Here is a 16,515-nt window from a genome sequence, read left to right as displayed (position 1 = left end):
GTGACCATTTATAATGTTAAATTCATTTTAATTATAATTTAAGTTTTAGCTATGGTATAAAATAATTGGAATAATATAAAAATTAATTTTGTATACTAAAAATTAACCATTAAATTATCTATTTATATTATATATGTTGAAATAAAAAATACACTTTAAAAGTGAATTAAATATTATATATATTAATATATAAATACATAATACTAATTTAATAATTAATTTTTAATGTGTATATAATATTTATGAGAATTTTTTATATTTATATTAGTAACCAAAAAATACATTTAAAATGTTAATGTGAGAACTTTCCAAATTTAACGGTATAAAAACAAAAATGCTATATACTCATAAAAAATTTATTACTGTATATTTGTGTATAAATATGTATAGTTTAATTTATTTTTAATGTGTATTTTTTAGTTTACTATATATTTTATACTGATAACTGATTTTAGTAACTGCTTTTTAAGGGATGAATACAAATCAAATTAAATCGAATATGAACAAAATTTTGATCCGATATGCACTAAAATTTAGGGGTGTTCGTGGATCGGATCATATCCGCAGATCCGTAGTAAATATCCGCATCCGAAAATTCCGGATACGATCCAATCCGCAGACTGCTCGAATCGGATATGATCCGATCCGCACCCTTTTAGGATTAGATCGCGGATATCTACTTTGCATTCTGCAAATCAGATCCGCACAATAATAATTTTAAAAAATAAATATATATGTTTGGTATTATATTTACTTATTTGTATGTTTTAGTTAGTAATATATATGCGGATATATCCAATATCCGATATCCGATCCGATTCGCAATATTGTATTATTTTATTTTTGTTATTAAGAAAAAGTTTGATTAAAAATATTTTAGGAATAAAGAGGTTTAAAAGTGTAAAAAAACATTTTTATTCAAATGTGTACACTAAAAACCGCAATATCATATCCGAATTCAATGAAAATTGTGTGAATCGGATTGAATTTTTGGTCATGTCAATGAATTGGACAACCCAATTTTAGGTTACATATTCACACATCTACTCACACACACTAATCTAACTACTGCTAGGATTCGAACTTATGTGACTTTGGATTGGGGCAAATACTTTTGCCACTGAACCACATGCCTCAGCCACAAATACTAACTTAACTATTATATATATTTTTTATTCTTTATTTATTTATTATATGTGTGGATCCGTGAATTTGTGGATCTGATCTATGAATACATGCATAATATCTGTGATCCAATTTTTTTGAAATGCAGATCAAATTTTATCCTATCTAAGAATAGTACGAATCAGATTATATCTGTAATTTGCAAATGGAAAAGTATATGGAACTAAGAGATTACCAGTAAAAAATTAAACAAAATCACATTAATTTATATTAATAATTAATTTTAAATTTTTTTAATTTTAAATTTAAAAAATTTAAAATTAATTAAATAAACCTAATTAAAACCTATAAAATCCTTCCTCTTCTTTCTCACATTAATCTACCTACCTCCAACAATCACACACAAACCTTTCTCTATACTCTCTCCGTCTTCCCACCGTGACCCACTCCTCTTTTATCACCAACAATTCCAAGTAGAGCATCGGCCATTTGCGGATATGAGAGCTATACTGCAACAAAGATAGATATCGGTAATTTGGTTTGGTTTGGTTATGCACTGAAGATTTCAATGGAGAATGTCATCCATGGTAACACGTAAACGGTGGCTGCAGGTAAAAACGCGCCACTCATTTTGGTACCGTTTGATAGTCATTTTTTCTAGTAGAAAGTCAAATCTTTTGACTTTGACGAACCAGACTCTCTGATACTTAGCAGAAAAAACATCCACATATATACTTAATTGCCACTATAACATTTTTAAGCTATTGCAACATATGCTATAAACAACACTTAAAAAATGTTGTTTATAATAGTAAAAAACAACACTTAAAATTTATTGCAAAAAAATAAGACTATTACAACTCTTTATTAATAAGTATTCTCTTTGATCAATTTAAAGAACATATAAAAAACGTTGCTTTAGTGAATAAAAAAAACAACATTTATAATATTCATATATTACACTTTATAAGAGTTGCCTTTAAAGATATATAATAAACTTGTGATGGTAACCGTTGCTTAAATATTTTTCATCATACTAGTGGGGGCCCCGCGCTTCGCGCGGATGCTTTAAGCGATTGGCATTGTATTTGTACGTATTCCATAACACTTTATTAAATATATGATATATGAAGCATTACTTGTTTCATGTGGGTTCTCAACTACATTCATTCCTTCAACTTATTGATTTATTTATTAACATACAGTGATAACAAATATTTGGATAAATGTATATTCCCAAAAATTTAACTGGTCCTATCAGATTGTGCCCAAAAAGTCCAGTCTTATATTTCAAGTCTTTTCAATTTCCAAAATATCATAATTATATGTAACCAAAATGCCAATAAGATATAAAAAAAAATAAAACCAAAAAGAATAATTTAACAAAAATTATGAAGAGTTATTTTTTCACCTCCTGAAGCCAAATTTATTTTATAAAACTTAAAATTTAAAGTTGGTGATTTTTGAAGATGTATTTAAAATATAATAGTATTTTAATGTCCTATATGATGACAACTGGTCTAGTGTATGGTGGATGCCATCTCAAACTTTTCAAAAATCACCAATTCCTATGCATCATTTAACTAATAATAAATTTCCACCTACCGATTCAACCGTTATACTTGTTTGGAGTAATCAAACCTCTATCTCCAATGCTTTCTAATAGATAGCAGCCATTGAATCACTTCTTCTACTTCATGCTTTCTTTGAAATAGTGGCACGCTAGCGATGATACTCAAAAGCTGATCAGTGAGACTTCTGTGGTTGAGAGAAACATTATGTGGCCCAGTGCTCAGCTTATTCCTTTGTTTAGATTCGTAGTCACACACTCCAGATTGAGTATAATCCGCCAAGCTACCCCCAGATCAAATTGGATCCCGTTGCTAATCGATCGTTTTCCTCGATCCTAACTTGTTTGTGGAAATCTTGGTGTTATACACAATATCGATTTTCAATATACATTAGTCTTGTTGATCTGATCAGATCAGATAGGTGAGTGGATCGGAACCCAAGCATCTTAATTCGTATTGTTTATATGTTCTACATACATTAGCACATTCAAAGGCATCTTACTCGTTAAATTTTTTTCTGTAGCTAAAATTTTTTGTCATTACAAATCTAACTTTTGATAAGTGTTGCTTTTCATATATAAACCCTTTATAAATTTAGTTAAAGTGCTAAGTATGTTAAGTTCATGTATTTTAGGATAGAGATATTATTACACCATGTTTGGGAAGAGAACGCTGTCTTTGAATCATCCATCATTTGTGATTTATCTGGAGATGTCATTTACATGAGAATTCAGATTCAACAACTCACAGTACTCTGCTTTTTTATCCATTTTTGTTTTCATGTATTGTCTAAATTGAATCATTAGTAATAGCTAAGAAAATGTTCAAGCATCCTGTATTTTTTGTACAAAGCTATCAGTATCAAATGCATTTTAATTTGTTTTACGATTTAGATTGGGTGGTTTATGGGCTAGATCTTGGTGTTTAGGACTTTATGCGTGGACTATTTTTAAAATTATTTGTTTAGTAACCTGTAATTATTTTATCAGTTTGAATTGCAGGTCTAGTACTCCATTTGGCAACACAATAAGGAAGCTTGGTTTTTAAATTGGTGGCGAAGAAGGTTCCATTCTTCTCACTAAATGCCTTTTTATTGCTATTACGTCAATTTTATGGTTTTCTCTGATGTATTTTATTTGTATCTTATCTGTATCCTTTCTTCCAAAAACTTTGGTAACTTGAGATCTTTATAAAATTAATGTGGTATAATGATAACTTTATTGGCTGTCATCAAATTGTTAAATATGAAGGACTGTAGATTATTTCTTTGTTAATTGCTAAGCATTTTTCTCCATTTAGGTAATCTGCATTGCTCTCAATCTACTTTCTGAAAATTTTGTAAACGGTGTGGAAAGACTGTCGGTTGATAGGCATTTATCCAAATAATTTGCTATATTTTGCCTGACTTGCGTGTAAACTTGATAGAGAAAGATTACCATGATAGGTAAATTAAATAGTTTCTTACTGGCTAGCATTGGTATTCAATCTAGAGATTTGCTAAGCAAAAGGGAAAAAAATCTAATTTGGAATATCTAATTACTAAATTATTAAATTCACCGGCAATTATACTCTTGAAATTTCAATGTACTTTCTATGATGCCGGTCCTGTTATTTGCAAAATAAATCCAAAAGGATATTGCTTTTTATTTTCTGCTTAACTTTCTGGTTTTAACTTTAGGTGAACAAAAATAATGTGTCTTCAGTGCAAACGCAGGTTATGAAGCAGTCCCCGTGGTGTTAATTGCATGCGCTTCGGAAACCAAAATACAACCATACTCGGTGAGTACTACTCATAGAACCTATTATTGATAGGCTGTTAAGAAAAGACTCATCTGTATATGCCAATGAACTTAAATGTTTTCTTTAGCTCCTGGTTTGGTAGTTTTACAACATAATTTGTTGGTGCTGAGATTGAAAATAATGTTTGAAAATGTGATTTATCTGTGTTGTATATATAGACCTTTGACGTATTTTGGCTTGATAAGTGTCTCTTATCATGTATAAACCCTTCATAGAGCATTTACTGCACCATATTTGGGAAGAAAAGGTACATGTTAAGTCCTCTATAATTTGTGTTGAAAGCTTTCCAGAGTTAAGGATCTAAGTTGGAATGCATGGCTGAACAATTTTCATTCACCATTTTTTCGGTTATTAATCTCTAAGATGATTAATGTAAGCAATGCTAGTTTATTACGACCTCCATTGTATTATAAAATAAAACACACAATTTTAACTAAATTCATTAGTAAATAAAATTTTGTCACAGTTTAAGAGAATATAAGGGTCTTACTCACACATATATAAAAGATAGGAATCTTTTCATGTATTATAGTCTCATCAAATACTCCTGATGTGAAAGATCCTGTTTTTTCAAAACATAACTGAACTAAAGCCATTGTCCACGAATTCTGACTACCAATCAAACTGCCAATACATACCTATGTCAAAGAAAGATATAATTCCACAGTTATTACATCATTAACCAATATTCAGATTAATACCGAACTACATTTAAATAAATAGAAAAATTAAAGGCTACATATGAATTAAAGTCTCACTAAAATCAGTTGTCAGATACAAAATTACACTGTAACTAACCTTCATCAATGCATCATGCATCATGCATTCTTAGGCATCCAAACGTTGAGTCAAACCTATCATTGAATCTCTTTGTAAGAATTCGACCTCCTTAACTCATCGTACATTAACCAACATTTCTAAACACCTCCTTAAAAACTACGTTGTCTGTCTCTTGGTTATCTTCATTGTTGCAAATCAAAATCTTCAGACCTTTCCTATTTGTAACTCTTGACACTGCAACATATAGTTGGCCATGTGTGAACATTGACTTCTTTAGAATGAGACCCACATTTGATAATGATTGTCCTTGACTCTTGTTAATAGTCATAGCATATGATATCATTATAGGAAATTGTCTCCGCTGAAACTTAAATGGTATCCTATGGTCTGATGGACTAAGTGTCATTCTGGGGATATAAACTTTTTGGCCACAATTTGTTCCTGTTAAGCTCTGTGCTTCAATGATGTGTTGTCCCAACTTTGATATTACCAAACGTGTTCCATTACATAAGCCAGCAGAATGATCAATGTTCCTTAGTAGCATGATAGGTGTACCTACTTTCACCTTTAACTCATGATTAGGGACGCCCGAACATCTTATAGTGTTTAAGAATTCTGGAGTATGAATGGATGCCATGATGTCATTACTGCACTCTGCTTGACATGCAGTGTCAGAACTGTAGTAAGTATACGCCTCGGCAGGGTTGAGACTCATCATGTAATTATTAATCTCGTCAACAGCTTGTAGCGTGGGTGCTAATATTGCTCGTTGTTGTAGGTGGGGAACACAACTTGCACCCCCAAACAAATCAGGATATGTTGCTTCACAGATGGCTACTATAGGATCATCCCACACACTAATAAGAATATCATCTGGGATTTTAACTTTGTCAACTCCATCATTTGGTGTTCCACATTTTCCATCACCAATTGACAATATCCATTCACAAAATTGCTTTATCTCCTTTGATTCTTCAGATGTCTTGTCTGCTTGTAGTCGCATGTTCCTTGTGAGTGTAAGCAATTTGCAACTATCCCAAATGTATGATGAATTAAGTGTTGCATTAACAATATCTTGCCTGCTGCCTTTCGGTATGACGGGTAAAATCTGTCTAAAGTCTCCTCCAAAGACAACCGTCTTCCCGCCAAACAGTTGGTTCTCACTGTTTGTATTCTTGAACCTCAGTATGTCACGCATTGTTCTATCAAGTGCCTCAATACAGAGTCTGTTTACCATAGGAGCTTCATCCCATATAATAATCTTAGCCTTTGTTATCAACTCAGCCAAAGCACTACCCTGTTTGATGTTGCACGTGGAGAACTCATCCAAGTTTAGAGGGATAGCAAAACGGGAGTGTGCTGTCCTTCCACCTGGTAGTAATAACGATGCGATACCACTTGATGCAACTGTCAAAGCAATTTGTCCTTTGGACCTAACTGCAGAAGCAAGTGTCTTCCAAACAAAAGTCTTTCTAGTACCACCGTATCCATACACGAAAAAAACTCCACCTCTCCCACTGTTCACAGCTTCCATTATTGACTTGTACACTACCCTCTGTTCATCAGTTAACTGTTGTAAGTAAGCAGCATGTTCTCCTGCTAATTTGCGTCTGTTGTATCTAAGCTCATCACATATTAGAGGGTTCAAACCACTGCACATCAACTGCTGGAACGATGTATCAGTGTTTGGGTAAGGCATAGTGGGGTAATCTCGCAAACTCTTGTTGTATGACTTCAATATGCTCTCAACCTCTATCAAAGTTAAATCCTTCAGCTCCTGTTCTGTTAGTTGTAGCTCTGTTGGGGAAGTAAAGTATTTATATAAAATATTATGTAGATTAGTCTCAAATTAATTTATATAAAACAACAATGACAACACAGATTTAACATGTAGTTTGAAATATATACACATTTAAGAATGTTGTTTTGTTCTTTTTGTTGTCCTTTGATTTTAAAGAATACAATTTTACAAATTACTCATGGTATATGTATCATAAGGTTATGAATTTAGCACTTTGTAACTATCTCGACTACATGTTATATTAATAATTTAAATTGTTCTTAAAGTAGTTTTACTTTGCGCATGATAGTGATATCCTAACCCTGTAACAGTCATGACTGAAAGATTTTATAGAAGATTTGTTAATATTTACATGTTAACTATATTGCAGTAGTTTAAGTTATTCATCTATATATTTATGAATATTTCAAAGCTACTATTTTTCTTCAACAATATAATGATATATAAATTCTTTCTATTATTTTCAAAGGTGTTGCAATATCCGTCAAACAACAGCACGACACTTTCTTACTGAGTAATAAAATTGCCATAAACTGAAATGACTTGGAGTGGTATAAGCTTGCTCTACACAGAAATTTATACCGGACTACAACCTATAATAATCTTGTAAGTTTCTTACTAATTATCTCATAATCAATTTATTTAATTCTTTTGTTGATCTCTTATTGATTATCCATAGTTCATGCTTAAATATATTATCTATAAGCATAATATAGAATTTAGTACTTCAATATATGTAGTTAGCATTTAGATATATATTAAATAAGTGTGATATACAATTACCATACTTAAATTCTTTAATTGTTTTATGATATATAGAAACGGCCTATGTCTTTATTTCTAGTCTTGTTGTAGTTTAATAACCAAATAATTGTATCAATAGTTCATGCATAAAGTCTTAAACCCCAAGATATAGCCCATAAACAACCCAAACTAAAACCTTAAACAAATTAAAATGCATTGAAGAATTAAAATGCTTTGAACAATTGCAAAAAGCATCGTGTTATAATATTATGATATATAGGAACAAATTATGTACTTATTTCATAGTCATGTTGTAGCTTACTAATTATATAATTGTATGTATGGTCCACGCATAAATTCTCAATTAGACAATATAAAACGTCTGAAACAATTCTAATTTTTTGAGAATTAAAATACCTTGATTGTCAAGCATTCTTCGTTGCTTATGAAGTATGTCATCACCTTGCAATTTCCATGTATTTTCCCATACATTTTCTGGTCTCTCCATTGAGTTGGATGACAAAAGTATTACAAAAAGCTTCCTTAAGTACTCTCCTGAACCCCAGTGACTTGCTTCTTTGATTGCATCAATGTATTCTTTATCATCATCCAACAATCCCATTGCATAACATGCATCTCTAAATGATGAATAGACGACACCATCGATAGTTCTGATGTCTTCATAGCAAGTAGGACCCTTTACAAAATTTAGGAGTAGCCTTAGGTAATAAATTTCCCCTGATCCTGGTGGAACAAAGAAAATCCTTCCTATGACTGAATGTGATTTCCGCGGAAACCACTTCCTGGTATCTGGCTTCCAAACAAACTTTGATGGGAATTCCACGTATGTTAGGCAGCGTGCTTCTGGGTTAGTTTTGTTAGCTTCAAACCATCCTAAAAACATCGACTCCTTAACTGATGCTTTCCTAGCAACCTCGTCTAAACATTCGTTGTCTTTAAAAACCACCGGTTGTTCGTCGGGCAGGTGAAAACCCAACCTTATAACAGAAGGGTCTCTATAGTGCATGTTATACCCAAAGATTCTCCAAACTGCTTCACATGGTGATATGTATCGACAATCGTAATACATGCTAACTTCATCACAATCATCGCTTTTAGTGTCAGCTGTGGCACTCTTATAAAATGAGGCAGTTACACGATCATGACCTTTATTAACATACTTGAATAAATACTTGATTGATCTAGACTGATTGCACCATTCAACATTTATGTGAGCTCCATATTTTAATAATAGCGTCCTGTTGTGTGGAACCACATAACGACTGTCCAAATCAACACCAGATTTTTTTATTGTCCTTCCATCATCTCTGCGTCTATAAATTGGATATCCATCATCATCAACTGTTGTATTGTCCACAAATTTTTTAGGAAAATGACGAATACATTTGCCATTTTCCATGCATGGAGAGTCTCTCTTAGCACTCCCACATGGCCCATGCATCATGTGTTTTTCAACAGCTTCGTAATAGAGCGGGTCTCTCTGCTTGTCTGGAATCTCAGCAGTGATAATTCGATCTATGTCTTCTCCGGTGGGATATTTGTCATCACGGTGCAGGAATATGAGAATGTGTGCGTGAGGCAATCCACGCTTTTGAAATTCGATTGTGTATACAACTATCAAAATTGAATCACATAATTAGTTGCTAAAATTAAATTATTACAGCTACTCACTAAATATTTCATCATGAAAAACTGCACTTGAGTACTTATAGTTTCTATTGGTACTAAATTACCTATACAAACAATTTGCTTCCACACATGTAATTTCTCATTTTCTGATATTATAAATGATATTCTTATTGACCAAACATATTAGATAGTTGTTTTTCATGTATTTTTTTTCCAATGCAATTACATCTCTTTAAACAAACTAATAGTTATAATTTTGGATTGTCCTTTTTTAGTAATTACATATTCCACCGTTTAATCTTTTTAGCTAATACCTCAAAGTCTGGATATGTAACAAATCATACTGATAGAAGTTTGTAACATATTAAAATGTACCTGCAACCACTCTTCCAAATATCTTATTTGTCCTTATGTCCTTTATCAGATGATCTAATTTAAGCTTAAAAGCTCTGCACACCATGTCTGGACGATCCTCTGCATTTAATTCTCTATTTTTAAGAAAGTCTTCTAGTTCTGGCCATTTAGGATTACATGTAAATGTTAGGAAAAGATCTGGATACCCAACTACTCTACAAATTGCCATTGCATCTTGATAGTTCTGTATCATATATCTTGGTCCTCCGGTAAATGATGAAGGCAGTATAATCCGTTTCCCTACTGATGAGGGTGTTGTTTCTCCTGTCAAAACAGCTTCCTTAATACCCTTGTACATCTCACATCTAAATTTCTCTTGGTCGAGACGAATGTATGTTAGTCTAGACGACTCAATCATTGAGTAGGCATCTACCAAGAACTGTTGAAAAAGTCTCCTCGAGTACAATAATGGGGAAGCATCAGCCAATCTTTCTTGAATTCTATAAGCAAAAAAGTCCTTCATTGTCACTTCTTGCCGTCCTTTTTCACAGTTGCCCTTCTTCTTGTTTAGAGGTATGTCTTCTTTGTATCCATCTTCTCCATATGGAAACAATAAGGGATATTGCAACCCCAAGTATGATGGATTCAGTTGATTTATACGTTGTAACCTTCCAGTTTGGGTCTCCACAATAATATCCCTATCTGTACGGTTAATATCGAAGTCACCCACGATCAATGCTGCCACTTCATTTGTGGATGGCAAGTTATACCTCCTACCATCTTTTCCTCTTTTTCCCAAAAGCCTAAGCTTGACCTTTGAAGTGGGTTCTGCTGCTATTGACTGTTTCACATTACGGAATGCCTTTACCAATACATTGTGTTGGTCTAGCATCATCTTTAAGTCATTCACAACTTCTTCTTGAATTGTCTTGTTTTCTTCCGCACTAAACAGTAAAACACACTTGAAAAATTCAAAATTTTACCATAAAAGATAAATACGCTATCCATTATGTCTTTTACCGTTTCATGAAATACATGTTAAGATATATAAAAATTCATTACATACCCGATTACAGACATCCGATTTTGGATCTCATTTTCGGTGTCGATTACATATAGTTGAGCAAATTTTGCCATACATCCGTCTGGTGGAATCAAGCTCCCCATCAAGTGATAATTCTCACCACATAAGATAAATGTTGGTGGTCCTCTGGATGAACTTTTACCTCTATCAATTTTGGCACCCAAAGATGTGAATTGAAACATGCTATTGTATGTTCTAATATTCTCCCGAAAATGTTTGCTCCTGGCATCATTCCCATATAACAAATTGTATAGCACCTTAGGAGCTTCTTGTAGTTGAGGAATCTCCACTTGTCCACCTCTGCAGCATAGTGTGTACGTAGGTTCATTTGTATTGTAATGCTTTTCTTTCCTTTCGCCATACCAAAAAAGAGCATTGCAGTATTCACACTCATGCACTACATATCCCATGTTCCAATATTCTGTTATATTCAACCAAAATAATAGTTTTTAAAAAGTTTGTCGCGGTCGAGTAGGTAGAAACATATGTAAGTTTAACAATGATGTAAACATTTAAAAATTACTAATGTATCTTGTAATAATGATTTTGTACATACCAACATTGTCATTAGTAGACTGCGGCACATAATTTCTCATTTGTGGTCTTTTTCTCTCAACCATGTTTTTGGTTCCTGCGAAATCCCAAGAGAATTTTAATTGTCAAAAACACAAAAGTGTACCAAAAAATTGTAGATTGAATTTGTAAAAAAATTATAAAACTACCAATAGTTTTTGTTAGATTACGTAAACAGTCAGTTTTGTTAATTAATGAAAAAACTCCAACATTATTAGCAAATCTCCCACCTGTGGATTTCCATGGTATGTCACTGGTCAGTTGTGTATCCAAATTTAATGTGCCAGTAATATTTAGGAGTGAGAACAACTTGATGGTAGTTAGTTTGAGGAAATTGCATTATTAAAGTTGCATTTAATAAACCTTTTGTATATTAAAATCGTTTTCAAAAGGAGGGTCTTACCATGTAGAGATAGTACACCACCATCATGAGGTTGTAAAATAGAATGGTCATGTCTGTTGTCAATTGATTCATCCACTGATACTACAGAAGCAACTCCTAAATTTTCAAAAACATGAAGATAGTATAAATTAATCTACCACAACGCTCATGATTGTGCATGTATTCTTTTAATCACGTTTAATCACCTGAATGATTAAATCTGTGTTTGGAGTGCTTCTTTCTTGCCAACAATACTTGTCGTATTCTTCTATGAGCCTTTGCTTTTTCTATCCAGATATACACAATATTAAACTATGCTTTGTCTCTTCCAAATCTAAGTTATGCCATGTAGGTAGTGCACTTTATAAATGTGAGTTAGACTATGAATATTGTACGATGTGATTCAGTTTAGTTAACTACCTAATAAAATTACATATAAATTACATATAATAAAAAATTAGTTGAGAATAATCAATAATTATATTAAAAATCAAATTTTGTACTATTTTTCAAAATTAATTTCGTGTAGATTAATTTTAACATTTGTTATAAGAGCACATGTAATCTAAATCCAAAATTGATTATTAAAAAAACACATCAAAAAAGTATTACTATTCTTATTTACGTTTGTTGGGTCAACCCGAATTTTCTCCACCCATATAAAATTTGAAACCACCAATGATGCCTTAATTCATTATAATAATAATGATATAGGAATATTATTTATAATAAAAAGATTTACTTAATCTTAACATAAGTAGTTGCTCTAATATTAAGTAATTTTATCTTTTTATTAAAAATACTATTGCTATGTCATTATTTTATATTAATGCAAAATTATTATTTGAACATCAATTTTTACCATTGATAGTTTATATTAAAAATTTTTGTAAGAAATTGATTTTATTCATATCTAAATGTTCTTTAAATTATATTATTCAAAATAACTTATAAATAAAAATTATTGAAAAGGACATAAATTTAATAAATATTTTATATTATCTAATAATTTTATTTTAGATATTTAAATAAATTTGTAATATTTTATTTTTTAGTACTCTCAGTACTCTTTAGTACTCTAGTATTCTAATTTGAAATTTGTTTACATGAAATTTTGAGAAGAGACTTATTAACCTTTAGCTACTCTTTCTTTGACATAAGATGATGGAGCATTTGTTCCATCCATTTCTTCCTAACTTCACTTATTTATTAAGCTACATAAGTAAAGATTTATTTTTCTTTTAAAAATTTTCATAATTATGATTTTTTTTTTTGAAAATTTTCATAGACTGGTTTATTAAGCTTTGTCAATATATATAACACCACTTAAATTCTTTTAATTTTCTAACCTTCAAAGGGATTTTGTAAGGAGAAAATTATTATAATAACATATATTCTTGAAAAATAATTTAAGTGGTTTATAAAATATTATTTTATTTATTTAAGAAAAACTTTCACAAAATTTATAAAAGATCATATACTTATGTTTAATACGTGGGCCATACATTCTTTTAATTTATTCTCTCAATAGAATTATTATTCAATCCGTAGCATGAACTATATGAAAATGAACCTTCTTGTTATCATGAGTTGTTAGAAACTTAATAATTGCAGAGTCTAAATTTCTAACCTTTTGAGCAGTTGGTATGTGCAGACCAATCTAGATTGATATCTTCGATACTTTCACAACTTCTTGCTGGTGCATTCCAATATGAATTAATTGTCTGGAAACTTGCATTTAAATTAGTGGTGTGTGGTAGATTATTTTCTTTGTTAGCACCATCCAAATAGATTGGTTGCTGCAAAATACTGTTAATTGTCCCTGCAACACCAACATATATTAGTTTTGCAAATAAAGCCATGAGCTATTTACTTCCAGATTGTTAAATTGTGCTTACCTCTTGTTCGTGTAACATAGCTTCGTATTTCTATCTCTGTTCTGGCTAACGCCTCCCTAAAACCTTGGTCGGATGATGTACCGGAAACAGCTTTGCTACACTGTGCATTCATGTTTGTATTGTTCTCCAAACACACTGACCCTCCGTTCCCACTAACATATGCTGTTGTTGACATATTTATATATGTTAGCTTTGCCTGATTTATAAATAAAGATGAATGATAGTTTTACCTAAAGAGTTTAAGAAATCAGAACTGAATATCCACCCCCTACTCAATAATATTTCTCATTCAGTTTGTTTCCACACCCTGCTATGATGTAACTCTTCACCAAAATTCACAACAATAATGTGTTGAAGGATAAGTTCCTATTCATACCTGGTAGGTTTGAGTTTGTGTTAGGACTAATCTGCTGTAAAGGTGGCCTAAACAGTGGAATATTCTCAGAAGTTGGTTGTGATGTCCGCAACCTTTTTCTTTTTTGATCCATAATAATCTTTCTTTTACCTCTAGATGAAGAAGCATTTGTTCCATCCATTTCTTCCTATCTTCACTTGTTGTCTGTTTATCCAAGCATGCTTCACCCCTATCTATGTGTGTCTTACTATACTCTATTTTGAAGCCTCCATATAGTTTGTTTGCCCCTCTAATTAAATGATTTTGTCTAAACTTTACTGGTTGGTTTGTTTGTTTTGAATACAACACTTATCAATTTTTTGGTGGGCAAACATTATTAATTTTTATTTTCCTTTTGTGCAAGCTATGTCCATAGTTTGATGCCTCTTGATAATAACTGTTTAATAATAGTAACAGTAAAAATTAAATTTGCAAGTAGTTAAAGGTTTAATAAATTGATAGCTTTTTGTAGTGTGGATATCAATGCGCATAGTATTAGTTTCTCATAACCACAAAATTTTTAGCTTATGCTACTAAAACATATTCGTTAATGGAATTGAATAAATATTGGAAATATAGTAATCAAATTTCCTATTTCAGAAATTTCGAGGGTAAGAGACAGGGCTTTTGCTTCAGTAATTAAATTTCCTATTTTAGAAAATTTTTTAGTAAGAGGCATGAGTTTTGCTTTAGAAATCATCTTTACCTTTCAGAAATTTCATGAATGATATATTCTTCTGTAATATTTAAACACTAACAAAGATATCCTTTTACATATAGGATTGTAAATATCATCCATTTATGTTCCTTTTCTTTTTATTCAAAATATTGGGTTATACTTAATGTCTTAGAATGCCAATTGTCAATATAAGAATAATCCTACGCCGCCGGTTAATTTTTTCTTGATAAGGATAAAAAAACCTTAGTGTTACTAATGAGTAACAACATCCCATTCATAATTGGTGGTTAACAACAGTCATAACACGTAATGATTAAGTGATCCCTACTAAATCTTCAAAACAGAAGTCAAGTTGTTTACAATACTTACTCTAACTTGGCCTAACTTAGACTTAGGAAATGACCAACCACCAACAAAGGGAATAAACAGAAAACACTGATCAACATGAGACCTTCATGATAACTACACCTGAGACATTATAAAGATACTAAGCAAATAGAAACTTGACATCTTCTTTAACAACAATTGCTACCAATACCCCTAGACTCGATAAAGGCTTTCAACATGCATTATGGCGGATTTCACATATACATTCTCTTCCCAAACATGGTGAAGTATATGCTCTATCCTAGGATGCACAAACTTTAGTCTTGCTATTATTAGATCAGTCCTCTCAGTGTCGTTCGAACCACCACAACCGGTCCTCAATTCCATCACAGAGAATATGTCTTTTCCAACGAAGATTGTGGGATTGTATGGAATCGCTATGCCTGAGACCTTTATCATTCTCTCCCAGTCAAGTTTGTTTTGCCCATCTCTCTTAAGCTGCCAAACCACGATTTGTTTACTAAAACCAACATTATGGTAGGATGTGAATCCAACACCGCCATTAAACTGTGTTAGAGAATGGTAATCAGACTTGGCAGCGTCTGGAATGTCGCACTCGAAAAACATCTGCTGGAGCATATCAAAAGTGCATATTTGTGAAGGTTGAATAAAGCTTGGTCCATCCCAGCCAACCCAGTAAACCACTCCCTTGTCAACAACAGCTTTAGGGCCTAGTTTTTTAACGTCACTACTGAAGCTTCCCGAGTGTTTCCAGTTAGCATCAAAGGAGTTGTATAGTGCCCAGAACATGTTTTTTTTCTGAAAATTGTTTTTTGAACACATGTAGTACCCGATACTCAAAGGAATCATGTAAGAACCCGAATGCATAAAGAGACACTGCATAACATTGGTGTTTCCTTGCCACATCTATTGCAAATCTGGACTCCCTCGTTAGAGGGTTCCAAATAAAAAGGGAAGAATTGATGCCTCCCTGTGACAACCTTATGCAAAGGATGCCATGGTCAGAGCCTACAAATGTGTAGAATCCAAAGTTGTTGATGTCCACAGGAATGTTAAGTTGAATTTGATTCCCGCTATCTGCCTCAGCTCGCACAAACCATTGACAGAAATCATCCAAAGGGGGATATCCAACACCAACAATGACACTCCTATTTTTATGTTGGTTCTCCAAGAAATTCTGTTTTACAAACAATTGTGATGTGAGTTTGAAATTCCACATCTTACTGACTGTTTTGAGCCTTCCAACTGATTTGGGGTCAGCCTTGGCAAAAATCTTCCATAGGAGATCATCGCCAAGGTGTGGAAGATCAAATTTTCTGGGTGCTATGTCGC

The 16,515-nt window shown here is 32.2% G+C and overlaps 1 protein-coding gene across 1 annotated transcript; it reads right to left on the bottom strand.

Annotated features, from left to right (window-relative positions):
* Nucleotides 1-5,400: 5,400 nt before the first annotated feature.
* LOC130967206 (uncharacterized) lies at nucleotides 5,401-10,348 on the bottom strand. Its single transcript, XM_057892022.1, has 3 exons — nucleotides 9,847-10,348; nucleotides 8,239-9,456; nucleotides 5,401-7,073 (listed from the first exon to the last, which is right to left on the bottom strand). Exons 1-3 carry the CDS (start codon nucleotides 10,346-10,348, stop codon nucleotides 5,401-5,403), a joined length of 3,393 nt encoding a protein of 1,130 aa, XP_057748005.1.
* Between the last annotated feature and the right edge of the window lie 6,167 nt (nucleotides 10,349-16,515).

Source organism: Arachis stenosperma, chromosome 3, assembly GCF_014773155.1.
Source record: "Arachis stenosperma cultivar V10309 chromosome 3, arast.V10309.gnm1.PFL2, whole genome shotgun sequence".
Lineage (NCBI taxonomy): Eukaryota > Viridiplantae > Streptophyta > Magnoliopsida > Fabales > Fabaceae > Arachis > Arachis stenosperma.
This window is presented reverse-complemented; position numbering and strand designations above follow the sequence as displayed.

Excerpts from the sequence above, each read along its gene's own strand:
- LOC130967206 (XM_057892022.1), bottom strand. The coding sequence starts at position 10,348 with ATGAAGGACTTTTTTGCTTATAGAATTCAAGAAAGATTGGCTGATGCT. Across the intron at positions 9,457-9,846 it reads ATTTGGAAGAGTGGTTGCAG|TTGTATACACAATCGAATTT; the intron begins GTACATTTTAAT and ends CAATTTTGATAG. Across the intron at positions 7,074-8,238 it reads AAGAATGCTTGACAATCAAG|AGCTACAACTAACAGAACAG; the intron begins GTATTTTAATTC and ends CTTCCCCAACAG.